Source organism: Mustela nigripes, chromosome 6 (genome assembly GCF_022355385.1).
Source record: "Mustela nigripes isolate SB6536 chromosome 6, MUSNIG.SB6536, whole genome shotgun sequence".
NCBI classification, from domain to species: domain Eukaryota; kingdom Metazoa; phylum Chordata; class Mammalia; order Carnivora; family Mustelidae; genus Mustela; species Mustela nigripes.
Window position 1 is genome coordinate 7,913,229 of NC_081562.1, and position 27,686 is coordinate 7,940,914.

At 39.4% G+C, this 27,686-nt stretch overlaps 1 protein-coding gene across 4 annotated transcripts in view; it reads left to right on the plus strand.

Annotated features, from left to right (window-relative positions):
- Positions 1 to 27,686, plus strand: part of MRTFA (myocardin related transcription factor A) — a 162,596-nt gene that overhangs the window by 36,242 nt on the left and 98,668 nt on the right. For 2 of the 4 annotated variants that reach the window (XM_059401941.1, XM_059401942.1), the window contains exon 2: positions 4,432 to 4,693. In XM_059401941.1, the coding sequence (XP_059257924.1) occupies positions 4,432 to 4,693 (262 nt within the window). Of the gene's footprint in view, positions 1 to 4,431; positions 4,694 to 26,626; positions 26,847 to 27,686 lie in introns of those variants that run through there. The other 2 variants (XM_059401943.1, XM_059401944.1) reach the window with 2 other exon arrangements.

Genomic DNA, 27,686 nt, shown 5'->3' on the forward strand with positions numbered 1-27,686 from the left:
AATCAGGGGAAGAATTATACATAATGAAGCAGTATTTTAGTTCATCTTTTTAAAAAAATACATCACTTGCTAAAGAAGGTGTTTTTTTTTTTTAAGATTTTATTTATTTATTAGAGAGAGAGAGAGAGCATGAGCAGGGGGAGGAGCAGCGGGGGAGGGAGAAGAAGGCTTCCCGCTGAGCAGGGGGTCTGAAGCGGGGCTCAGTCCCAGGACCCCGGGATCATGACCCAGGCTGAAGGCAGACGCTTAATGACTGAGCCACCCATGTGCCCCAGTTTTTCTCTTAAAACTGCTGGCACTCTTTTATTCTATCATCCCTTCCCAAAAAGAAGTGTAAAATTTTGCTTCGTTCTCAAGTTATAGTGCCCCAGATATTAGTTAAGTCTGAAATCATGGGGTTTTGCTCTTTGGTGAAGAACTTTTTATATGAAACTATGATTCTAGCCCAGAAATTTAACAGGAGTTCCTGCCCTTGAGTTCCAAGCATTATTTTTAATGTTTCGTATCTTTTGTGCATTCTTCCTTATACCATTCAGATTTTCCTCAAGACCTCCCTGTCTTGGTCCCCAGATTATCTTTAGGTATCTTTCATTTGCTTCTGTCTTTGTTCAGACAAGTATGTTTGTATGTATGTATTAATGCATATATATATTATTTTTTAAGGTAGTTTATAATTTTTTTTAAGTGAACTCTGTCCATAACATGGGACTTGAACTCATGACCCCAAGATTAAGAGTTGCATGCTCTACCTACTGAGCCAGCCAGGTGCCTCCAGCAAGTATTTATTGAGTGCTAGTTAATATGCAAATACTGTTTTATAAGGTCTGTCATACACAGTTGTTACCATTTCCGCTAAATTTCTCAGTTTTCTAATGAGAGGTATGAACTCTTAATGAGGAATAATTTCATAATTTTCCCCAGTTTTATTGAGATAGAATTGACATGCAGCACTGTGTAAGTTTAAAGTGTACCGTAAAAAAATACATCACTTGCTAAAGAAGGTGTAAGTTTAAAGTGACTTACATATACTGTGGAATGGTTACAACCATAAGTTTGGTTTTAACATCCATCATCTCATATAGATACAAAAACATTCTCATTGTGATGAGAACTTTTAGGATTTACTCTCAACAACTGTCGGGTACACCATACAGCAGTGTTAACTGTAGTCGTTGTGTTGTATACTACATCTCTAGTACTTCTTTCATTGGAAGTTTGTACTTTTGACCACCTTCATCCAGTTTTCCCACCACCCTCTGCCTTGTAACCATAAATCTTAAGCGAGATCATACGTTGTCTTCTTCTGTCTGACTTACTTCACTTAGCATAATGCCTTTGAGGTTCATCCATGTTGTTGCAAATGGCAGGATTTCCTTCTTTCCTTATGGCTGAAACGTGTTGTATATTACCAGTTGTTTATACAAACCCTGTTACTGTATATGAACCTCCTTTTCCTCTGTCTTAGGGCTGAAGGTTTGATACTGTCCTACTTTAGTTTAGGACTCACTTATGAGTTCTTGTTTTTTAAAAGAACACACGTCTCATGGCATCTGGGTGGCTCAGTGGGTTAAAGCCTCTGCCTTTAGCTCAGGTCGTGATCCCAGGGTCCTGGGATCGAGCCCCGCATTGGGCTCTCTGCTCAGCAGAAGCCTGCTTCCCTTTCTCTCTCTGCCTGCCTCTCTGCCTACTTGTGATCTCTGTCTGTCAAATAAATAAATAAATAAATAATCTACAAAAAAAAAAGAACACGTCTCAGTGACATCATCCATGTGCATGTGTATGCATGGGTGAGCACATGTGCGTGTGTATCAGGGCGAGAAGGGTATTGAGGCCTGAGGCCTGCAGTCCTAAGGAGTTTGGGTCTCAAAGGATCCTTGCATATCACTTTAAGTCAAAAAAGTCTGCTGTTAAGGAAAGCAGGCATGCTCTTTCAGAGTCTTTTGCAAAGAGTACTGAGCCAGATGGACTAATCACGTATAACAGTTTTTCCCCTAGTGCACACAGAGACACAGCTTAAATGGTTAAGCAAGATGGGAAAAAATTCTTTGAAGATTAGATTCTGAATTTGCGTAGACATTTGCTGTTTTGTAATTCCTAAAATTGTTCAAACCCTAAAAAAAACCATTTTCCATTGTTTGCCCCTTCTACCGCTTAGAATATTAAGTTCCTGGTATTGAATCCCTAATATTTTTTCTCTTGAACTTGCCTCATTCTTCTTCTTCCAGCCTTTTTGGAGTAGAGTCCTTCTCAATATCTTCACTCTTCTTAATGTCAGTCCCCCATCTTCATTGCTGTAATCTGGATCTTTTCCAGTTTATCTTATACTTATGAGGTGTATCAGTCAGAACTACGGCCATGTTTGGGCACACTGTAGCCTTATATGAAGATAGGATGTGATGGTCTTTTTATATTTTAGGTTTTTTTTTAAGATTTTATTTATTTGACAGACAGAGATCACAAGTAGGTAGAGAAGCAGGCAGAGAGAGAGAGAGAAAGGGAAGCAGGCTCCCTGCTGAGCAGAGAGCCCAATGCGGGGCTTGATCCCAGGACCCTGAGACCATGACCTGAGCCAAAAGCAAAGGCTTAACCCACTGAGCCACCCAGGTGCCCCTATTTTTTAGTTTTAGTTTTTAATGCCTTTCTTCATTTCATAGTTTTCTAGTATTTTATTGGTTTCCTCATCTCCAAATTAAAGTGTTCACTGAAGTCTGCAGGGAACTCCTAGGTCCTTTTTCTAGATGAAGAACTATAGGTTTTTGGGATGCCTGGGTTGCTCAGGCAGTTAAGCGTCTACCTTCAGCTCAGGTCATGATCCTGGGTTCTGGGGTCCAGTCCTTGCTTGGTGGGGAGCCTGCTTCTGCCTTTCCCTCTGCTCCTCCCCCAGGCTTGTGCTCGCTCTCTCTCTGACAAATAAATAAATAAAATCTTAAAAAAAAAAAAGAACTATAGCTTTTTCAATATACAAACAATATATATGTGTTTTAGTGAAAATTTGGAAATGAAAGAAAGTAAAAAAGAAAGAAAATTGTTCATAGTCCAGTTAAGACCCATTTTGTGTTTTTGTTGTGTTTCCCTATTATCTCTTTTTCCTCTGGATGATATTTTTATATGTGAGTATGCATTTTCATATCTTTTCCTACATATTAGTCAGCATTTTCCACACTTTAAATGCTTTATAAAATTTTTTCTTAACTGCATAGTAGGATTCAGTGAATGAATAAGTTCCTAATTCACTTAACCATTAGTCCATGCTATGGTTTAATGAAAAGATGCTATTGAAAAGACTTTCGGGGCACCTGGGTGGCTCAATGGGTTAAAGCCTCGGCCTTCGGCTCAGGTCATGATCTCAGGGTCCTGGGATTGAGCCCCGCATTGGGTTCTCTGCTCAGCGGGGAGCCTGCTTCCCCCTCCTCTCTACCTGTTTGTGATCTCTGTCTGCCAAACAAATAAATAAAAAAAAGAAAAAAGAAAAGACTTTCATGTTATAATGTATTCTATATCATTTTTAAAGATCTCATTCTTACATTGCCAGCTGTTTAATAACACATTTCTGGATATTATGATTAAATATTCATGTAAGTTAGAATATTTGGACAAATATTTATCATCAAACATACATCTCTATATTTTTTTATGAAATCTAATGGCTTGGACATTGTTTGTTTCTTCCAAATAAGCTATACACTCAGTGTGGGGCTTGAACTCACAACCCCAAGATCATTTGCTGTACCATCTGAGCCAACCAGTCGCCCCGGGGATTGTTTTCTTAAAGAAATTTTCTCCCCTAGATAATGTTGGTACACTATAAGACTTTAATACCTTTTGGATACTCATTAAAAGGATTATTTCTCAAGGTACTTCCCCTTGGTAGTTGGAGGATAACATCTATTCTGTAACTATTTCTGCTTGGCCACTGTTTCCTTTTATCCCATTAGAGGTTGTGTGTGCTGCTTTTATTTCATTTGTATATTGTCCTCCTGAGAAATATAGTTGGGGACAGCATCAGACTTGAAATCACATGCACTCTGTGAGCATAGTAAATATCAATTACTTAATTTAAAAAAGATTTTATTTATTTTAGAGAGAGAGACCGAGAGAGCACAAACAGGAGGGACAGGAGAGGGAGAGAGAATCTGCAGTAGGCTTCCCGCTGAGTGCAGAGCCCATTGCGGACCTTGATTTCACGACCCTATGATCGACTCTGAGATCATGACCTGAGCTAAAATCAATTTTCAGATGCTTAACTGACTGTACCACCCAGGTACCCCAGTAAACATTAATTTAAAAATGATTCTGACTTGAGAGAAAATGCTTAAGATCAGTGGTAGCTTGCCAGTAGTACAATTTAGAATAGTATTCAGCATATGTCCGGTGGAATAGTCTGTCGCCTCACAGTGACATCTCAACTTTTGTCTGCCCTTCCATTTCCAGATTGCCGTCACGAAAGCCAAAGTGGATTTCTCCAGTGTAGTGTGCCTGCCCCCTTCCGTCATTGCTGTGAACGGGCTGGACGGAGGAGGGGCTGGCGAAAACGATGATGAAGCAGTGCTGGTGTCCCTGTCTGCGGCCCCCAGCCCCCAGAGCGAAGCTGTTGCCAATGAACTGCAGGAGCTCTCCTTGCAGCCCGAGCTGACCCTAGGCCTCCACCCTGGCAGGAATCCCAATTTGCCTCCACTCAGTGAGCGCAAGAATGGTGAGTACATATGGAATTCTTGCATTGCCTAATTCGAACCAAGGTCTTCATGTGCGTGATCATTACTTTATTTCACGTCCTTGAAAGTTCCTTTACTCTTACTATTCTTATGGAATAGAGAAATAGTAAGTTTAGGTGATCATTATAAGCCCAGCATTTCCTGCCTGGGTTATTACAACTGCTTTCTGAGTTGTCTTTCTACTTCTCTGCTTCTCCCTCCCAACCCCTTTCATAAATTCATTAATTCAGCAAATATTTATTGAACATTCCTATCATAAACTATACTAATATTAGAAGTTAAATGATAAATAAGCCTTTGTCATTAGGAAAATTATCCTGTACCTTGTCAGAGTAATCTTTTAGACCTCCCTAGCTTAATAGTTTTCAGTGACTGCTCTGGGGGGTAAAAACAAAAGCCATGTTTTACAAGGTTTGCAGGGTCTGGTCTCTTTCTGTTTCATTAGCTTCTCTTTTCATTTCCCCATTCCTAGTTTTTGGTTTTTAAATTTATTTTTTTTTATTTTTTATTTTTTTAAAGATTTTATTTATTTATTTGACAGAGAGAGATTACAAGTAGGCAGAGAGGCAGGCAGAGAGAGAGAGAGGAGGAAGCAGGCTCCCCGCTGAGCAGAGAGCCCGATGCGGGACTTGATCCCAGGACCCTGAGATCATGACCTGAGCCGAAGGCAGCGGCTTAACCCACTGAGCCACCCAGGCGCCCTGGTTTTTAAATTAAAAAAAAAAAGTTATTTACTTATTAGAGAGAGAGCGCGCACACCCTTATGTGTGAGTAGGGGGAGGGGCAGAGGGAGAGAGAGAAATCTTAAGAAGATGCAGCACTGAACACTGAGTCTGGCAATTCAGGGCTTGATCTCACAACCCTGAGATCATGACCTGAGCTGAAATTAAGTCGGATGCTTAACCGACTGAGCCACCTAGGCACCCGTAGTTTTTGCTTTTTATTTTATTTTATTTTTAATTTTTTAAGATTTATTTATTTTGAGAGAGAGGGAGCATGTGAGCATGGCAGGGGTGGCACAGAGGAAGAGGGAGAGAGAGAATTTCAAGCAGACTCCAAGCTGAGCGTGTGGAGCCCTGCGTGGGGCTCAGTCCTACGACCCTGAGATCATAACTAGAATTAAAACCAAGAGTTGGACATTTAACCAACTTTGCCACACACGTGTCCCAGTTTTTGCTTTTTAGTACTGTTTAAAAGAATTCAGTCTTTTTTTTTAAAATTTTATTTATTTATTTGACAGAAATCACAAGGCAGGCAGAGAGAGAGGGGGAGGCAGGCTCCCCGCTGAGCAGAGAGCCCAACGCAGGGCCTGATCCCAGGACCCTGAGATCATGACCTGAGCCACAGGCAGAGGCTTAACCCACTGAGCCACCCAAGTGCCCCTAAAAGAATGCACTCTTTCTCTTTCTTCAAACTTTTGTTAATTAAAAAAACTGTAATTTGTTATAAAAACAAGATTTCAGAAAAGATGGGAATAGTAATACAGCAAATATTTATATACGCACAGGCCATCTGGCTTATGCACTGTTCTCCATGGATCTTCATTCCCGGGGTAACTACTGCCCTGAATTTGATATTTTATTGCCAAGTATTTCTGTATTTTTTAACATATGAATATATTCCTAATAATTGTAAAATATTATTTCTCCTTTAAATATTGATTTATATTTAAATATAAAATAAATAAATAAATATCAAATAAATTTGATATTTTATTGCCAAGTATTTCTGTATTTTTTAATTTATGAATATATTCCTAATAATTGTAAAATATTATTTATCCTTTAAATATATTTAAATATATTTAAATATTGATTTATATTTAAATATATTTAAATATTGGTTTATATTTAAATATTGATTTATTATTTCTCCAATAAATATTTATTGGAGAGAGAGAATTATGTGTATTCTTCTGCAACTTGTGTTTGTTCAATTTTTATTTTCCTGTGAGTTATTAAAAGTATTCTGTAAGTGCATGTCATCTAACCTATGAATCATTATTTATCAAAAAGTCTTACTTTTCGGGGCACCTGGGTGGCTCAGTGGGTTAAAGCCTCTGCCTTTGCCTGAGGTCATGGTCCCAGGGTTCTGGGATCGAGCCCCGCATTGGGCTCTCTGCTCGGCAGGGAGCCTGCTTTCCCCTCTCTCTCTGTCTGCCTCTCTGCCTACTTGTGATCTCTGTCTGTCAAATAAATAAATAAAATCTTTAAAAAAAAAAAGTCTTACTTTTCTGTAGTGATTTTTTTTTTTAAGATTTTATTTATTTGGGGACGCCTGGGTGGCTCAGTCGGTTAAGTGGCTGCCTTCGGCTCAGGTCATGATCCCAGCGTCCTGGGATGGAGTCCCGCATTGGGCTCCTTGCTCCTCAGGGGGCCTGCATCTCCCTCTGCCTCTGCCTGCCACTCTGCCTGCCTGTACTTTCTCCGTCTCTCTGACAAATAAATAAAATCTTTAAAAAAATATATATATTTTTTATTTATTTGACAGAGAGAGCACAAGCAGGGGGTGTAGCAGGGAGAGGGAGAAGCAGGCTCCCTGTGGAGTAGGGGAAACCCAATATGGGACTGGATCCCAGGACTGCGGGACCATGACCTGAGCTGAAGGCAGGGGCTCAGCCAACTGAGCCACCCAGGCGCCCGACTGTATTGATCTTTAGTGTTGGCTTTATCTGTTTCTCAGTGTGCATGAGTTCGTTTTTATGTCCTCTGTTCTGGTTTCACTGGTCTCTGTTCATCTGTGTTACTACTAGTAACTAGTCATCTTAGTTACTACTGCTTAATGATTAGTTTTGTTATTTGTTAGGACAGTCTTTTTCTTGCCTTTTCTGTCTCCAGAGTTGTCTTGACTGTTCTTGCCCTTTTTAATTTTTCATAACTTTAGAACCAGCTTGTGGAGTTACGCAAAAATAAAACAAAACCAGAAACCTCATTGGGACTTTTTTTTCCTCCAACATTTTATTATGAAAAGTTTCAAAATAAATGATAGAGTTTTACAATGATGATCTTTAATCCGCCTCTTAAATTCTGCCATTAACATTTTATTATACTTGCTTTGTCACATGTCTATTCATCCCTCTATCAATCCATTGTGTTTTTTTGATGCATTTCCAAGGAAATTACAGATACTAGCTGTTTTATTTTTATTATTTATTTATTATTTATATTTTATTTATTATATTTATTGATTATATATTTATGTATATATATTTATAAATTAAATATTTATTATTTATTTATATTGTATTTATTTATTATTATTTATTTTATTTTATTTTTGTTTATAATTTTATTGAAGTATATAACATTAGTTTAGAATACCTCACAAATTGTAAGTGTCCTGGTTGTTGAATTGTCACAGAGTGAATACTGCGTATAATTGCTGCTTTGTGAGGAAATATTTCCAGCATTCCAAAACCTCAAAATATTCCCTCTTTTTGCCCAAAGCAAACTACCATCCTGACTTACAACACCATGAATTAGTTTTGCTAGTTTCTGAACTTCATGTAAATGGAATCATGCTATATATGTTCTGTTTCTGGCTTTTTTTTTTTTTTAAACAGTTTATTTATTTATTTTATTTAACAGACAGAGTTCACAAGTAGGCAGAGAGGCAGGCAGAGAGAGACGGGATGGGGAAGCAGGCTCTCTGCTCCATGGGAGCCTCTGTGGGGCTCGATCCCAGGACTCTGAGATCATGACCTTAGCTGAAGGCAGAGGCTTTAACCCAGTCACCCACCCAGGCGTCCCTGGCTTACTTTGTTTTAAAATTCATTTGTGTTAAATTGTGTGTGGCTCTAGTTTGTTTTCATTGGAATATAATTCATTTGTTTTATGATTATAGTGGAATTTGTCTATTTTACTTTTGGTAGGTATTTGGGTTTTTTTAGTTTGGGGCTATTACAAATCATGCTGCTATAAAATTCTTGTGTGTCTTTTGGTGTACTTCTTGGGATTTTGATTGGAACATATCATTTGTAGGTTATTTGGGAGAACACACATTTTACGTATTGGGTACTAGTTTTATCTGTCCGTTAGTTTTCTCTCTCCAGTTAATTAGGTCTTCTTTGATGTCTTTTCACAGAGCTTTGCAATTTTCTCCATAAAGATCATGCAAATATTTTATTAGGTTTATTCCCAGGTGTCTTCTTTGGGGGGTAGACATTATCAGTGGTATATTTTTATAAAATATTTTCTGACTGTTTGATGCTGGGGATTGAAATACTAAACTTTTTAAAAACTCCCTTGACTTTTCTACATTTGTGCCTTCTATTTGAGTTACCATTCTGTCCCTGCTCTTCTTGTCAACTCTTACCTGTCCTTCAGTATTCTGTTTGGGCATCACTGCCTTTGAGAAGCCCATCCTAACTCAGTCAGTGTTTGGTGTCCTTGTTTCGATTTGACAGATTACTGTTTATCGGTATACTTCATCACTATATTATAATTGGAATTCTCTTGTCAGCAACACAAGTGAGCCTTTGGAAACTGAAATCAGACCCTCTTATGCTTGTCACAATCCTCAGTGTCTTTCTGTGAGGGTTATGATGAAATCGGGTTTTTTGTTTTTTGCTTTTTTTCCAAAGATATGTCTATTTATTTTAGAGAGAAGGTGAGATTGTGTACCCGTGAGTGGGGGAGGGGGGGCTGGGAGGAAGGGGGAGAGAATCCTTAAGCAGACTACCCTGCTGAGTGCGGAGCCTGACGCAGGACTTGATGTCGCAACCTTGAGATCACGATCCGAGCTGAAATCAAGAGCCAGCCTCTCAACCAACTGAGCCACCCAGGCGCCCCAGTATCATAGTTTTAATGACGTGGGCCTGGTATCCTCTCTGACCTGTTTTTTTCTTACTTCTGTCCCCTTGCTCTACTCTGCTTTTGCCACATTGACTTTCTTGAACACATCAAGTATGTTCCTGTCCCAGGGCCTTGGTACTTGCTGTGCATTTACCGAAGTTCCTGCACAAATGTCATTTCCTTAGGGAAGCCTTCCTACCTGTCTTACCTAAAATGGCACCTCCCATTACTCTCTGTTCTCTGTTTTTTTCCAAGCACTTATTATTATGATGTGTGTGTATGTTTGTATATGTGTGTCTATGTTTATTGTCTATATTCCCCTGCCTTTGATAGTATGTTTCAGGAGGCTAGTGGGCAACCAATAAATATTTGTCAAATGAATAGATGAATGGTTTACTTGTTTGTTCCACTAGAGGCAAGAATTCTGTTTTTACATCCATAGCGGGCAGTGTAACAGAAACTCAAAGTTTTTATTTTGGGAAATAATGGACACTCAAGCATTTTTTTGGTTTTCTTTTCCCATTTCTTTTTTTTTTTTTTAAGATTTTATTTTATTCATTTATTTGACAGAGAGAGAGAGAGATCACAAGTAGGCAGAGAGAGGGGGAAGCAGGCTCTCCGAGGAGCAGAGAGACCGATGCGGGGCTCGATCCCAGAACTCTGAGATCATGACCTGAGGCGAAGGCAGAGGCTTAACCCACTGAGCCACCCAGGTGCCCCTTTTTTCCCACTTCTAAATTCTGTTTTTCTCCCCCAAGGTGGCAGAGATTTCAGCTTATTTATACACTAAGGGGAAAGAGTTAGTCCGGAGGGAAAGCTGAAGACAGAAAAGGAGGAAGGATAGGCGAGGAGGTGAGAGGATGGGGTTCAAAGGTATTGGCTCTGCCTGGAGCGGGGGTAGTGTCCACGATTGCTCTGGAATAGGAGCAATGGCAGTGAAGGTGATGACAGACAGCAAACGGCAAACCGCTAAAATCTTGGGCAGGAAGTGGAGGAAATTGATGCTGACAGCTGTGGTGGTCTCAGGGGAGTCAAGAGCAGCTGTTGCTGTCGGGGCAGAGGTGTTGGTGCATCTCGGCCTTTCTCTCTCAACTCTTCGTCAGATAAATCAATTGAGGTAACCCCCCTCCCCCATTTTGAACAACTCTCTAACCTTCCCAAGATCCTGAAAGAGCAGTTTATATCCCTTTCTCTGCTTTCCCACATTCTAGAGACTTCACTGTTCTGGCTTCTGTCCCTATCTCTCTCTCCAGAAGCTGCCAACGCCGAAGTCATCAGTGTTCTTCTAGATCACATAGGCGCTCCTAATCCTCTTTGACCTCCGTGTAGCATTTGACCTGACTGGCCGTTCCCTCTGACCTGCAGCTTTACCTCCACTGACATCAGTGACATCACTCTTCTTGACTTTTCAAGTCTGCTTTTATAGCCACTCTTCTCTGCTCAGACCTTTGCCAGCTTCCTCTACCCCCTCTTAAATTTTGTTATTCCCCAGTGTTGGGCTCTAGGGCTCTTTTACTTCTTACTCTGTATTTTTATTTTGAATGATTCCCCCCAGAACTTTGGCTCTAACCACCATCATATGCTGTTGATCGATGCCTCTATTACATCTCCAGGCCTGTTTTGTCTTGCCCCCGAGCTCCAGACCCCATGCTCCGCAGACTCCCCGTGCTCAGAGCCCGGCTCCTCATCTACCTGCGGTTCCTGCTGGGTTCTCTGTTGGAGGAGTTGGCACCTCCCTCCACTTGGACATTCAGATATGGGGTTGTTTTGTTCTGTTTTCCTCCTCAATGGAAACTTTTAAGAGTTTTGTTTTATAATCAGATAAAATGTAGGAAACAGAAAGTTCCCTCCTAGTTACACAGTTCAGTGAGAGCCAATAGCAGCAGTTAACATATTTTTCTGTCAGCTTTTGTGTGCTCATTTATTTATTCTTACACAAATATATATTGTATAACTTACTTTCATGTGATTTTATTTTCATGAGATTTTCCTTTATCATTCAGTGGTCTTAAAAAAATTATTTCCTCTGCTTCATATTTGAATTGTGTATTGAATTGTGTATCTATAACAGCCAGTCTCCTATTATGAGACCCCTAATTGTTTTTATTTTTTTCTATTCTAAATAATACTGCAAGAAACATCTTGGTGTATAAATTTTGGTGTAAGTATCTGAAGAACAAACTCTCAGAAGTGGGTGACAAGATATGGACATAAAGAACATTTTCCCTTTCTTGTTGTGAAAGTAACATGTTTGAGTGTGAAGTTTTTACTTTCTTTAAGTCACTGTTCCCAAACTGTCCCGCAGAAAGATGATAGCATGCTAATTTTGGAAGTAATTTTTTTCTTCCATCGCCCTTCTACCTGCTAACTCTGTCTTTCTTCCCAGCCACCAGTCACCACCTTTTTTACATTCTGCAATGTTCATATCTACTGAATTCATTCTTTTCTTGCCATCTTTATTACTGCCACTTAGTGCAGACTCTTGATAATGCCTTTCTTGGATTACTGCAATGACGGCCTTTTAACTGGTCTCACCTTGTTTCTAATCTTGACCCTTTGGCCACTGGGATGATTTTTTCTAAATGATATATGAGGTTCCTGCTCTCCAGGTTGAAATCACTTCATGGTTCCCTTTTCTCCGGGGTAAAGCTTATTATGCTCCTCAGGATGGTAAACCAGCTCCTTCAGAACCAGTTCTGCCTCATCTCTCATTTCTTCCCACTCACACTAAAAGATTTGGGATTTCCCAAAGAGAGAGAGACTTTCATATCTCAGTTTCACTTCATGTCCTATTTTTTCTTTCCCCCTTCCCTGAATGACCTTTCTCCTCCTGACATTTCCACGTAGTCAAGAATTAGGGGAAGGTGCCGCTTCCTTCAGGATTCTTCTTCCCACTGCCAGAGAGGGCTAAGGGTTTGTTCTGACAGTGTTCTTCCAAACTACCCTACGAGTAATATCTAGTTGTTACTGTGTTTGCCTAGAAGAGAAGCTTTCTGAACACAGGGATTATGTCTGTTTTTACTTATTGTGGTATCGTTAGTGCCTAGTCAGAAATTCTGGTGTGCTGATGAATCAGCTGGAGTGCCCGTTAAATGCAGACTCCAGGGTAAATCCGGGAGAGGCCTGAGGTTCCACGTCTCTAACCAGCATGCGGGTGATGCCAGTACTGTTGGTCTGGAGGACCACACTCTGAGTAACACAGTCTTAGAATGTGATAAGAGTTTGATGAATGTTGGTTGAATGTACGAACAAATGAATAAATGGTGAAACTGAAACTATTAATGCACTGAAACATTGATTTTTTTTTTCTTTTTTAGATTTAAGCAGTTAAGAAGGTGATTATTGACTCTGTTGCTGGACAGAGGGGGACAAACCAGTTTAATTCAGGGTTTAGAATCCATTCCTATATAGGTGAAATATGTTATGGAATAATTCTTTTATTCTCTTAATTAGTGATAGAACATTTAGATCACAAGTCTTAACTATTTTTTTAAGTTGATCCCTATAAATTTCAAATTTTCTTTTTTTAAAAAAGATTTATTTGAGAAAGTGAGCTTGCCTGCAAGTGGAGGGAGGGCCCGAGGGAGGGAGAGAGCGAGCTTCTCCAGCAGACATCCTGATGATCTTGGAGCCTGATGTGGGGCTCGATCTCAGTACCTTGAGATCATGACCTGAGCAAAAATTAAGAGTCAAATGCTCAACCAACTGAGCCACTCAGACACCCCAAATTTGAAATTTTCAGTATAATCCTACTGTGTAAAAACCGCTGTTCTGGTTGAAGAAACCTGAATGGAGAAGCCAGACCCGCACTTACTTGTCATCCTTCTTGCTCCTCAGGAAACTCTTGAAAAAGCACCAGTTGAAAACTTCTCATCTGGATTGCATATCCCTTATAATTTGAACTGTGTCTGATACAACTTCAGTTGCTAGAATGGTTTCCTAACTGCCTGGGATCCCAAATTGATTACCTGTGATCATGCTTAGAAGGGAATATGGATACGTGAAACTGACAAATATAACGTTGTATACATAATTATCATTTTGGCAAGAGAAAAGAAACCCAAGAAAGTGGAATTGTGTTCAACATTAGAAAAGAACTAGTGGGGGGGAAGCTGATAATTAGAACAGTAATGAAGGGGAGGAAAGGGGCTTAATAAAAAAAATACTCTAGGGACCCCTGGGTGGCTCTGTCATTCATTGTCTGCCTTCTGCTCAGGTCATGATCCCAGGGTCCTGGGATCAAGCACTATATTGGGCTCTTTGCTTTGCAAGGAGCCTGCTTCTCCCTCTCCCACTCCCCCTACTTGTATTCCCTCTCTTGCTGTCTCTCTGTGTCAAATAAATAAATAAAATCTTTTTTTTTTTTTTTTTTAAGATTTTATTTATTTACTTGACAGAGAGAGATCACAAGTAGGCAGAGAGGCAGGCAGAGGCAGGAAGGGAAGCAGACTCCCTGCTAAGCAGAGAGCCCGATGCGGGGCTTGATCCCAGGACCCTAGGATCATGACCTGAGCTGAAGGCAGAGGCTTTAACCCACTGAGCCACCCAGGCGCCCCAATAAATAAAATCTTTTAAGAAAATACTCTATAAGAAGGTTGATGACTACAAAACAACTTACATGATAGAATGTATGCCAGTGACCAGAAATACTAATTGCTTAACAAAAAATCAGTAGTTACCAAAATAAGATTCTTTTACTATAGGGAAAAAATAGGAAATATTGATCAAGTTTCTTTTTTATTCCATCCTGCAGCCACAAGTTAAATATCTGGACAGGGGCAATATTGTCAGTGTCTAGTTGCAGGGCCTTCTACTTGTGCACCTTAATGGTGCTTCTTCCTGTCAAGAGAGGGGTAAGAGACTGCTATATGTGCCAGTGAGATCATTACTATATTCTACGCCAGGTGTTTTTTACATGGCTGTTTATAGGAAGGTAAAGATAAGAGTAGAAATGGAAAATCCTTGAGAAGATTGCGAAATTGGAAAGTGTAGTTCTAGACCAGAATAAATTCTAGAGTTAGGTGCTTTTTCATGGATGGTATACTGTGTATTGGAAGAATGGAGTGAGAAATTTCTTTCTTCTCAGATCAATTTCATTTAGAACCGTATCTTTTTTTTTTTCCCCAGCTTCTGGGCTGTTTAATGGGATTGATGTTAGCGAAAGTTTTGTAAATATGTATATGGTAATCTAATCTAAGTACAACTTTACTTTCTAATGACGTGTTTCCATGAAGTCTCATTTATTCTGGATATGTAGTTCACTCACTGTTTAGAAGGCCTGCCAAAGATGTTTAGATTCTGGTAATACCTTTCCTTTTTTCTTGACCTGGAATTTTCTCTCTTCTTTTCCTACATGATAATTTAGAACCATATCTTATATGAAAATTCAGTGGTTTAGCAAGGGTCTTTACAGGGCATTAGGCAGTGAAGGTCCGGATGCCTCTGTTTCCTAAACAGAGGAAGTTGGAGCCCTAATGAGAAGAGGAGCCTTTCATTAACCCAGCCCTTATTGGCCTAATTGGAAAAAGTTAGTAGAGAAGTTTCAAGATATATTTTTTAAGATTATTCCTCTGTCATCTTCTAGGCTGAACAGTTACTTTTTAAAGGTAAAATTGAGCATGGATGGATCAGTGAGTTAAACACACAGCTCTTGATTTTGTCTCATTCAGGTCTTGATCTCAGGGTTGTGAGTTCAAGCCCCATATTGGAGCCTGCTTTTAAAAAAAAAAAAAAAAAAAGGTAAAATTGGTCTATCTGTGGATCCTCTCCAATCTGGACTTGGAGAAGCCTGGAAGTACCTGTTTAATGATTAATCCCATTGGCTGCAACTAAGAGTTCTGGCCTATGTTAAATGAGTTTATCCAAAGCGAAATTTAAGTTTCACTTTGCTTCTTCCTTTAATGGCATGGTGCTCTTTGGCTATTCTTACATATGCACTCTTAACACTAATCTGATATTACTGGTTTTTTAAGTATGAGTTCATTTCAGAACTGGCTGAGTCTGTTTAAGGCTTATTTCAAGAGCCTCTAGGTTGGGAGCTGAGATAGTTTTTGCTTCTTTTCCTTATTACAAATATATTACATTTCACTTATCTTACAGATTTTTGTGGGCAAGCATGGGAATTTTGCCAGAATTCGTATTTCAAGGCTTCTGTTGGAAAGTGCATTCCATGTTCCACATGATCAAATTACAAATGGACTTTTGAAATATAATCTATTTATAAGTTGAGGACTTCCTTATATCCTAAGAGATGTGCCTCTTCAAGTTTGGGAATCATAGACTTAAGACACAGTGAATAATAATTAGCTGGAATGTGTTACTCAGAAGGCACTGCAGACAAAAGATAAATTAATGATGATAAGTTCATAAAGGTTTCTAAGAGAAAGCTCGTATTTGGGAGATTATATTCTTTTTTTTTTTTTTAAAGATTTTATTTATTTATTTGACAGACAGAGATCACAAGTAGGCAGAGGGGCAGGCAGAGAGAGAGAGAGAGAGGAGGAAGCAGGCTCCCCGCTGAGCAGAGAGCCCGATGCAGGGCTCGATCCCAGGACCCTGGGATCATGACCTGAGCTGAAGGCAGAGGCTTAACCCACTGAGCCACCCAGGTGCCCCTGGGAGATTATATTCTTGACCTTTTATTTTGTCCTTGACTTTTAAAATTTTATTTCATACAGTCATTTGTACCTTCCTACAATTCTGCTGTGGTACTGCCATGACCACTATGGGAATTAGTATTCAGCAGATACTTATAAAGTGCCTATAGTAAGGGAGACACTGAGAAAAATGTTCAAAGGTATAAAGAGGAGTAAGTTGTACCAGTTACCAGTTTTTGCTCTATTCCCTCCTGTTCCTTTAATGAACAAACCAGTAGCTTTTCTCAGAGCTAATCAGTGTGATCCACCCCGCCCCCTGCCTCGGCCATTTTGTGCTACAGACTAAATTTGAGGCTAGTGGCCTGTTTATGGGGGATAATTTCTTTGGGACATTGATAGTGGTTGACTACCAAGCAACCTTTTTGAAAATGATGAGATTTACCTTTCCACTGTGCTGTCTTGTCCCCTTCGTAAGCATCCCATAGGCAGCTATCCTGCACTTCTTGTGTTCTGGCCAAAGAATCCTTGCTTATATATTAAAGCTGATAAGAAATTTGTAGGATTTGAATTTTTGCACTTTGAAGGGAGGTCTCATTCTCATTGTTCTCCAACTCACCAAGGATTGAATAAATAAAGACTTGAAATAATGCCCACAAAAAAATTGCATGTATCTTTACTTACAGGAACCTTAATTTCTGAAGCATGATCCTACAGATACGAACATACTTAGAGAACAATGAGATAGAACATTCAAAATTATGTCTTTGGAGCTGAAAAATCTTATACTAATCACACACCTTGAAATTAGATTGGTGACATATATTTTACCATTCAAGTATTTTTTCTTTTTTGGGGGAAAGATAATAACATATATAGAGAAAAGTATGTAAATCATAGGATAGTTTATAGAATAACCATAAAGCAAGGAAAGAGTTGTGTAACCACTACTCAACAACAGCTCACTGTGAGCCCCAGAGAAGCCTCCTATATGTTCCTCTCTGAACACAACCCCATCTTTCCTTTTACCAATTTTGTAGTTCTAAACAACATAGTTTAGTTGAAGTTTATATGAATGGAGTTCTCTATTCTTCTCTTGCTCAACATATGTGGTGTCCATTTACATATATGGTTTTAGCTCATCCATTTTCATTACTGTATAGTGGCTGCAGCTGTGGAAAAGTACTCCATAATTTTAAGAAATCTAATCTGCTGATGGACATTTGGGTTGTTTCCAGGTGTAGGCTATTACAGTGTTGCTCGGAATGTTCTTCAGCTATCCTGGTACCTCAGTATGTGCATACATACACAGGAATGGAATTTCCTGTAATATGTCTAGTGATATAAAAGTATTGGGTAATACTAAACTGTTTTCCATAGTGGTTGTACCCAGTTTATATATCTTTCAGCAATATATGAAAGTTCTTTTGCTTCATATTCTTGCCAGCATTTGGATTTGTTAGATTTTTAGTGTTCACTACTTGCTATTTGTATAAATATCATATGTTCTTGATTTTCATTTTACTGTTTTCTAATGAGATTAAATATCTCTTCTGATATTTATTGGCCATTTGGATTTCTTCTTTTGTGAAGTGTCTAGTGAAATCTTTGTTGTCTTTTTCTTGTTGACTAATAGACATTCTTCATATGTTGCTGCTTAAATGTGTTAAAGGTATCTTTTCCCACTCTGTGATTTGTTTTTATTATTCTTGTTATGGTATCTTTTGATGAAGAATTTCTAATTTAATGTAATTGATTTGATTTATGAGTCTCCTGGTAAGTTTTGTGTTCTAATTTTGTTGTATGGGGTTAAGATAAGGCCCAACTTAATTTTTTAAAAAAGATTTTAGTTTGTTTTTTTTTTTTTTAAGAAATAGAATTTTTTTTTATTTTATTTATTTATTTGAGAGACAGAGATCACAAGTAGGCAGAGAGGCAGGCAGAGGGAGAGAGGAGGAAGCAGACTCCCCGAGGAGAAGAGAGCCTGATGCGGGGCTCGATCCCAGGACCCTGGGCTCATGACCTGAGCCGAAGGCAGCGGCTTAACCCACTGAGCCACCCAGGTGCCCCAGTTTTTTTTTTTTTTTTTTAAGAGAGAAAGAGAGCATTCCAGTGGGGTGGTGGGGAGGAGCAGAGGGGGAGGAAAGGGGGAGGGAAAGACTCTCAAGCAGATTCCACCCTGAGTATGGAGCCAATGCAGGGCTTATCCCAGGACCCCAACATGACCTGAGCTGAAACCAAGAATTTAACTGACTGAGCCACCCAGGTGCCCCTTAATTTTTTTTTTTTCTAAATGTGCTCTCCTTAATTGAAAATACTCCCACTTCCTTCAACCACTGATCAGCAAAGCTACCTCTTTGGTATACCAAGGACTTAACCTCATGTGTGGGTGTGTTTTTGAGTTCACTGTTTGTGAACTCATTGGTCTGTGTGTTGGTGCCTGCACCAGGACCTCACAGTCTTAACTATGATAATTATGCAATAAGCCCTGTTATATGGGAGAAGTAAGTCCTCTCACATTATTCTTTTTCCAATAGTATCTTTTCTTTCTTGGCTTATTCATTTCCCTTTGCATTTCCATATGAATTCTAAAATCACTGGGATTTTGATTAGGATTTATTGCATTAGCTCTATAAACCAATATGGGGAGAATTAATATTTTTGGAGTATTACACTATGAACGTGATATATTTTTCCATTCATTTAGATTTTCTGTGAGGTCTCCTGATGAGGTTTTATAATTTTTTTGTATGTTGATCTTATACTTCTTGTTAGATTTATTTTTAGAGCTTTCATATATTTTAATGCTTTTGTGTTACCCTTGAAACATTTTTATTTTCTCACTGTTGCTGATTCCTTCTCCCCCTTTTTTAAAAGGAATAACAGAGTTTGTATTTGTTTTCTGCCACGCTGGGTGGAATAGAAAGTAAGAAGGAGAGAATTGCCGTGGAAAGGACACACTAGGTCCCCCTTCATAGGCTTTTCTCCTTCTTTGTGTAAAGCTGAGGAAGTACTCATTTGTTCTCCATAAGTGTTATAGCCTGTGGAAGAAAGGGCAGAGCATGTATTCTTTCTCTGTAAGGGTACGCACTGTATCCTTTCAGTTTTCAGTGTTGCCAGGAGGTACTAATTAACTGCTGAGAGAAGTAAAAATTTTGAGTGGGCTGTTTCTGATCTAAATTACAGTTTTTTCATGGGGAAATGAAAGAGATTTGTTACTTATGTTCCTCAGGAAGCCCGGTTGTCAGGGATTTTCTAGAGTAGGTCTCCCAGCTAATGTGAAAATGCCCAAATCTTAAGTATGTCAATTCATTAAATGATTGTTTAAAATGTGATTTAGAGAATTTCTCAACCTCATCTCAGCACTTTGAAATAGTTTCTCATTCTCAGGCATTCATCAAAGGTTTTTCTAGGTTCCTGGAGAAAAACAGATACCAGCTAGAATCTCCCTCTTAAAACAGTGAAACCGAGGGACGCCTGGACGGCTTAGTCAATTAAGTGTCTGACTCTTGGTTTGGGCTCAGGTCATGATCTTGGGGTCCTGAAATGGAGCCTGTGTCCGGCTCCACACTCAGGGTGGAGCCAGCTTGAGATTCTCTCTCTTCCTCTGCCCCTCTCCTGCTCATGTGCACTTTCTCTTTCTCTCTCTCTCTCTCAAATAAATAAGTGAATCTTTAAAAAAAAAATCAGTGAAACAGAAACAAAATGAATGGATCTCATCTCGCAGAGTAAATAGCTGTTAGCCTATAGCTTATTTACCTCATCTTCTGCCAAATGCACATTTTAAAAAATAACTGAACTAATACTATGCTTTTTTCATTTAGCATTACAGCCTTAAGATTTTTCAGATGTCATTGAAATGTTTTTAAAATTAGCCTTTATAATGGGTGTATGACATTACATTCTGTGCCATCACTTACTTAATTTTTCCCCTCACTGGACATTTGAATCATTTTCTATTTTTCACACGTAACGCTAGTATTCAGTAAAATCCTTTAAAAACCTTTTTCTGCATTTTGGATTATTTCCTTAGAAGTGGAAATACTGTCTTAAATAGTTCCACCATTTCAGTGTTGAAAAATTTATTTGGTGTCTATTGAGAACCATTGTATTTTAAGTATTGGCAAGACAGTAAGGAATAAGACAAAGTTCATATTGTCATGGAATTTATATTTAGTGAAAGATTAGAGTTATAAGTCAATTCAAAGTTTAAAAACTTTGATAAATGCTTTGGTGGGGGGAGCACAAGATATTATAACAGAGATGGTTCTAATTTAGGTGGGGGAAGGGAGGAGAATTGGCTGGGGCCTCTGAGGAAGGGATATTTAAGCTAACAGCCAAAGCACAAGTAGTGGTTGTCCAAACAAAGGAAAGAGGGAATAGCTTGTGTTAAAGCTGGGGGAGATCGGGAAGTAGGAAAAGGGACAGGCAACAGGGAAGGACTGTTGGGGAATACTCAGCATAAAAGAACTTAAGGAATACCAGTATGTCACTGCACAGGGGAGAAAGAGATGCAAAATGAGTAGGGAGATAGGAGCCAGATCACCCAGTCCTTTGTAGGCCTGGTGAAGAATTGAGGTTCTTGGGAAATACCTTGTCCTGTTCCCTTCCAAGCTGCCTGCCAATTTATACTTCTGTCAACCCTGTGTGAGTGCCTGGCTCACTTACTAGCATTGACTATCTCATTCGTATAAGACTTCACTAATGTGATAAATGAAATATTTTCATTTCAATTCATCTTTCTTTGATTACTAGTGAGGAAGAACCATTCCCCATTTGTAGCCAGTAGGTATTTCATTGTTTTTGACCATTCAGTTCATTTCCTTGTCCATTAAAACAGTATTTGTAAGGTTTTTCTAAAAGTACTGTCTTAACAGATGGGGGACCACTTGTCGGGAATTTTGGAAGAGTTTCTTACATGTCTCTCAGTATATACTCTGGATAAGGGGCTGGATCAGGTCAAGACTGGGTTTCTTTTGTCTTTGTCATTTTTTGATTCATGGGTATACATCTGTGGAGTTGGGAATTCAAAAAGTAACTGATAGGGTGCCTGGGTGGCTCTGTCATTTAAGCGTCTGCCTTAGGGTCAGGTCCTGATCCCAGGGTCCTTCGGCTCTGGTCATGATCCCAGGGTCCTTTGGTTCAGGTCATGATCCCAAAGTCCTGGGATGGAGCACCACGCCCAGCTGGCTCCTTGCTTGGGGGAGCCTGCTTCTCCTTCCCTGCCACCCACCCTTCCCCCCACCCCCCCGCTCATGCTCTCTCAAATAAATAAATAAAATCTTAAAAAAAAAAAAAAAGGAAAAGAAAGAAAGAAACTGATAAACTCTGGTCCCTTAATTTTCTTAAGCAACCAGCTCACATAATCTTTCCTCTAAGAAGCAATCCAACTCTCTTGTAACCAGAACCAATTGCTGCCTCTCTCACATTTGTTTAGCAACTCGTTTGTACCCTTACTTGGTACTTCATTTTTTCCTTTTTCTTTTTTAAATTGTTGGTAAGAGATTTTCTGCCCTACTTCTTTATAAGGAAGGCCCTGAAGGGCAGAGGCAGTGTCAGTCTGATTCACCCCTGTCTTTGTGCCCCCACTGTCTTGAGGACAATATTTCAGACAAGCAATGTGAAGGACCTGGCTGTTTATTTATAGCTGTGATAGCCCTTAACATTTACTGTTCTTTGAAAAGTTACCTGAAAATACTGCCTCCATGTATTCTGAGGCCAGGGAGTAACATACGTGTAGTAATGTGTGATCCTCCCAGGGTTGGCGGGTCTCAACTGGGTTTTCCATCAGTGGTAGACTTTGGTCACAAGGGATGGAAGCTGCGCAGGACCTCTAGTGACTTGCTTAGGTGTTAGGTTGTGTTATCATTGGGTTTTCACTTTACCCAAAACCGGGTATCTGGGGGAGAGACTGAGCTGGTTGGGACCTGTACAATTTCATTATGATGATTGGATTTTTGTAGAGCAGAACCTCAGCATGCACTTGGGAGAATCGAAGTCAGATATGGACATAGGAACAAGATTACATGTTAGTGTACTGAAATCCCACAGAGATCATAAAAGGCATTTGTTACTTTGTATATAGTACCTGTGTATGCTACATTCCATCATAGAAATTAATACCAGTTTTTGGTGAAGTTGACGGATTTTGATGGTTAAAGAATTGCTTATTTTGTAGGGAGCTAGGCTCTCTGTTTTTCTGGTTTCTCCCACTCATTATCTACGGTTTGGGCATTTTCATTGTCAATGATCACTTAATATCCCTAAGGGTATGACTGTGGTCGTCCTTATTTACGTTAACTCTAGACTTGAATGCTGTGGGTAATTTTCGTCTTCCTCGTGTAGTTTTCCAAATAGTAGCACCTTCAGCATGTGCTTTATTGAAAATTGTCAGACAACTGCCTTTTTCTGGATAGATAGGGATTCTTTGGTTGTTATGAACTTTTCCCATACTGTTAGACTTTTCATTGCATTTGGCATGCATCTGTGAATGCTGTCACATTTCAGACACTGTGCTCTGTTAATGCAGAGGCATTAAGCCATGTGGTAAAGAGCAGTGATAGAGGGGCGCACAGGTTCTGGGGGAGCATAGATGGAGGTTACTTAGCCTATCCATGGAGAGTGTGAGGAGGGTGGGGAGAGTGCCAGGATCATTGGAAAACAGAGGTTAAACCAAGTTTTGAAAGATTAATAAGAATTATTCAGTAACAGGGATGGTTTTTAATCAAGGCAAGGCTGGAGAGACGGAGCACAGTTTTGAAGCTATCGCTGAAGTACACACTAGCACCTTTGCAGTGTTCTTGTGAAAAGCTTTGCGCTAAAGTGGATCAAGCCTCTGTATTTAACTCGTACTAATTTACTGAAAATCTAGGGGATGGAGCAGCATTAAATGATACCATGGGGGTAGTTAGCAAAGTCCACAATGTGGGAAAACAGCCTGGGTTTCTCAACAAATAAACTGCAAAAAGAAGGGAGGGATTATGGATTAAAGGAGATTTAAGAGACACAAGTGAAATGCAGTATATTGTCCCTGTTGGACTCTCATTTGAGTAAATCAACACTAAAAAATTTATGAGACAGTTGGGAAAATTTGACCATTGTTTGGATAGTTGATGATATTAAGGGATTTTTAAAAATTTGGGTGGCAGTAATACTGTGGTTATGTTAAAAAAAAAATAGTTCTTTTAGGTGTACAGAATAAAGATGAAATGAGTTGATGACCAGAGTTTGCCCCAGAGATACTGAGTGTGGGTTGGGTGCTGTGTGTGCTGGGAGTGGGTAGGGAGGGTAGAAGGGCCACGAATTTTGAAACTAAGTGATAGAGGTCCATAAGCAGCTTATTATGCCATTCTTCCCACCTTTGTGTTTGAATGTTTCTGTAACTTTTTTTTTAAAGCTTTTGCTATACTCTGGGCAAGAAATTTGAAGGACCTGGGTGGCTCAGTGGGTTAAGCCGCTGCCTTCGGCTCAGGTCATGATCTCAGGGTGTTGGGATCGAGTCCCGCATTGGGCTCTCTGCTCAGCAGGGAGTCTGCTTCCTCCTCTCTCTCTCTGCCTGCCTCTCTGCCTACTTGTGATCTCTCTCTCTCTCTGTCAAATAAATAAATAAATAAAATCTTTAAAAAACAAAAAAAAGAAAAAAAATTTGAAGGACCTGAAATAAAGCACTGGCTGTAAAGACGAAAGAAAGGATAGGTTTGAGAAATAAGTTATGAGACAATTAGTTATACTTAGAGGCCTAGGGCTGGAGGGAGGGGTGTCTAAGTTTATGGTTACCTAACGTTACCTAACAGTTAGGAACTGTTACCTAACGTACGGAAAATGGAAGCGATGTATCTTGAGTGGTTGGTGCAGGGTGATATTGGGTGCTTGTTTTGGGACATACGGAATTTCAGATAACCAGATAGAGATGCACAGTAAATTCAGAGCTAGATGTGGATGAGAATGTGGGTATTAGTTAACCCTAAGAAAGGATGAGATTGCCCAGGGAGAATATGTAAAAGAGGGAAGGAATGCCCCTGATAGCAGCAGAAAAAGAGAGAGCTGCTTAGGATTCTGAGAAGAGAGGTCAGTGAGCGAAGGAAGTACGATTTTTAAGAAAATCAAGGAAATAGGAAGTTTTAAGAAGAGTATAGGAACTATGACAAATCCAGTAGGAAGTCAAGTAGGATAGGGACTTTTCCAGTTCTTCTTGATCATGGGGGTGAGGGGAAGCTTTGTGAATATACTGTATTGATATTCTGTAGTTATCAAGTCCTGTTAGTGTGGATTAATAGAGGCTGTAGCATATTTGTGTTGATTAGAGTTATGACTAAAAGCAAAAGAGCTTTTATTTAATTGGAAATTAAGATCATTACCCTTCATTCCCTTGGTGCCATTAATTTGAAAATCATGTTCACTTGTTCAAAGATCTTATCAAAGTTTACTTTAGTTCTCTATGAAACTTTAATAATTGGCACAAAAGATAGTGGCACTGAGGTTGTCATAGGAGTTCAGACTTAGAATTCTGAACCTGTCTTAAAGCCAGTTTCCCAGTGAATCTGGTGCTGCGTGGATACTCTTCAGGGTAACTGCAAAATCTTAGCAGTAGGCAAAGATGATGTACCTTGTTGTTTACTTCTTTTAAAGATTAATTTTTAAGATTTCTGTCTTTAAAACTGTTTTCCTGTTCTTTAGCTCTTTTTATCCCACATTGCAGAGGAGAAAATGGGAGTGGACTTCCCAGGAAAAAGCTAGCCGTCAGTTGTACTGTGCTGTCTTACTGCTCCCACCATGATGTGACTGTCAGCGTCTCTGTCGGGCTGCAGTCTTGACAGTCGTGGCCTTCTGGCACTCTTCTACAGCCAAGCGAGACATTTTGGCAGAAAGGACATAGCCCTCTGCCCTTCTTGTCATCCTCTGTACAGGAATCTTAGAATTTTATGTTTATTTTCCAGTAAGTACAGAACTGTGAGAACTTGTTTAATTTGAAAAACCCTCACACAGCAAACTGTACAGCCCACATAGGGACAATAGAATGATTCACCCTTTTAAAGATGCTTTTACTTTAGTTGCTAACCTCTGACCAGAGTACCACGTAGCCTGAGAACTGAAATTTACCCATTTTTCATAAGACAGTTGAGAATTTGGTTGCCAGAAGGGGCCAGTGAGAACGCTTCTGTCTTCCCAGAGCAGCATTTAGCCCACACTGGCTGCCACTCGGCTGCCTGTTGAGTCATTCCCACAGTGCTGTATAGAGCTTTTCTGGCTTTTCTTTTAAACATGGTGTTCTTGGAGTGAGAAAGAAAGGAAGTTTTTTCTCTCCTCCACAAAATCTCCCCCACCCCAGATCTGCATTGCTTTCTTTTTTCTAACAACAGAATATTGCCCTCAGTCATTCTGAGGCTGTTTTCTCTTCTGAAGTCTCTTGGTGCTCTCATTTATCATTGGTTTGACTGTGAGTGTTTTGGCATTTGCTGGGATGCGTTTGCAGCAGCAGGCTTTCCAGACACGGGCTGCTACTTAACCAGAAAGATTGAGGAATTCTAACATACCAAACATGGATTTCTAGTTTTCAAATGTTTAGAAGTCAATCAGATATGCCAAAAGGCATCTTTATATCCTTATTATGATGATCAGTTAGTAAAAAGGACTGTAAAGGAAATGAATGAGCTTTTCACTTTAGATAAATGAAATTGCTGTGATTTGAAAGGATTTTGGTGTGTTTTTGTTTTTGCAGTGGAAGGTAAAATGCTTGTGTTTGTTCTGATTCAGAAGAGCCTGCTCTGTGCTAGTGGAAAAGGAGTTGAAGTTTCTTTCTCAGGAAAGGGAAATTGTTATATATTTGAACTGTTGTCTTATGTGTTCCATACGTCTAGCAAGGTCATACGCATTTTAGAAAAGTCAAATAGCATCAGTAAACTGTTGACAGCCCACATGTCTCACAGAGGAACAAGTTAAGGGGCTCTTTCAGGGGATTGGCAGATCTGAACGACAGATTACAGCTCCAGAATGTATTCAGATGACTTTTTGAAACAGATATTTTAATTGAAGTCCAGGTGGAGAAATAATTGTGCTTCTGTAGTTAAATATTCCACTTCCTTAGCCTGTTATCTATAAATATCACAGCTGAAAAAGCCCCTAGAATTCTTTTTCAGAAAACTAAGTCACCGTCCATACTCACCTGTACGCATGTATGTGCATGTGCCTAAGTCCCATCCCCACCTCCCAGTAATGGGTCAGTAATTGGGCTGTTTGTTTCAAAAGATTGAGTTTAGTTTGTGTTTAATCTGTTGCTCTAAACTGCATTAGCAACAAAGTCCCTTATACTGAAGGTTTAGAACAAAACTTCATCTTCTCTTCCTGAAAAGAGGGGGAAAAAGCAGTTGATCTGTGTTCTGAAGGTCTCTCTGTCTCTCCCCTCCCCCCCAGAGACGAACAGCAAGGAGGAGGAGCTCGCTCGCTGTTCTAACCACACTTCACAGGGCTTAGCTTGAGCGCCTTTTGGTTTCCTGTCAGCAGTAATTCAACTCTGTGCCATCTTGACTTGCGTGAAGGGTGCATGAATTGCTAACTGCACTGAGAAGAGGAGTGAGTTCTCAGTACGAGCATAAGGCACGAGACTGAATTTATGAAAGCTTTGGTAGCCTCTGAAGACAACATCTTCTGTGACTTTGAATTTTTTCATTGATTTGTGGGCCGCTGTTTCTGAGAAGCATCTGTCATGACTCTACTGGAGCCTGAGAGGTTAATGATGGCTGTGCAGTCCGGTAATTCCGTATTTCCTGCAGATTCTGTTTTGCCACAGGTTTCTTTAATAAGGTCGGGTATATCTGTCCTAGGATCGGATAGAGACGGGAGGAAGATAGATGGGAGCAAACGTACACTGCCCAGTGACTACTGCGTGTTCATGTTTCTGCTGTAAAAATTAGTAATTTTTTCTAGCTGCAAACTCTAGTTACTCTAGTTATTCAGACATAGCTTTGCTTTAGATGTTTACTGACTTAAGACTGTTCAATGAGAGGAAGAAAACATTTCCCTTTAGTTAAGTGTTTTATTATTATCTGTAGCACTGCTTTTAATGTAGGATAATTGAGTTGCTTTTGCTGTTTTATACATTACTGTCTTTAATCCCTAATCCACACTCTATTTTTATGTCTCTTCATGAAAGCATGTTTTTAAAATTTTCCTTCTTTCTCATTTTGTGGTATAACCTTTCTGAATCATCTTTTGGTTCTTGGAAATGCTCTTGATAATACAGAAGATTGAGACTCGAAGTTTTGGAGATGGAGAAGTTAGAGCAAGAAAGTAGACAAAAGAGAAAATGTAGGATTTTTAAAATTCTGTCTCTAAAAACAGTTTTCTCAACTCAGAAATGTCTTTTACAACAGTTTAAAATTCCAGTTTGTTTTTAATGGTTTCCTTTACTTTTAGTGTTTTGAAACTTGTAAGTTAGATATCTAAAAATAGGGAATGTTCTTTTGTTATTTTTAGACTTCTGCTAAAATGTAGTCTGTAGTGTTTTCCTGTTTCAGAGCATATCTTGAAAGATTCATACAAGTGGCATTTGCGGACCGCTTCCCATCCCCTGGCTTTCACTCATTGGAATG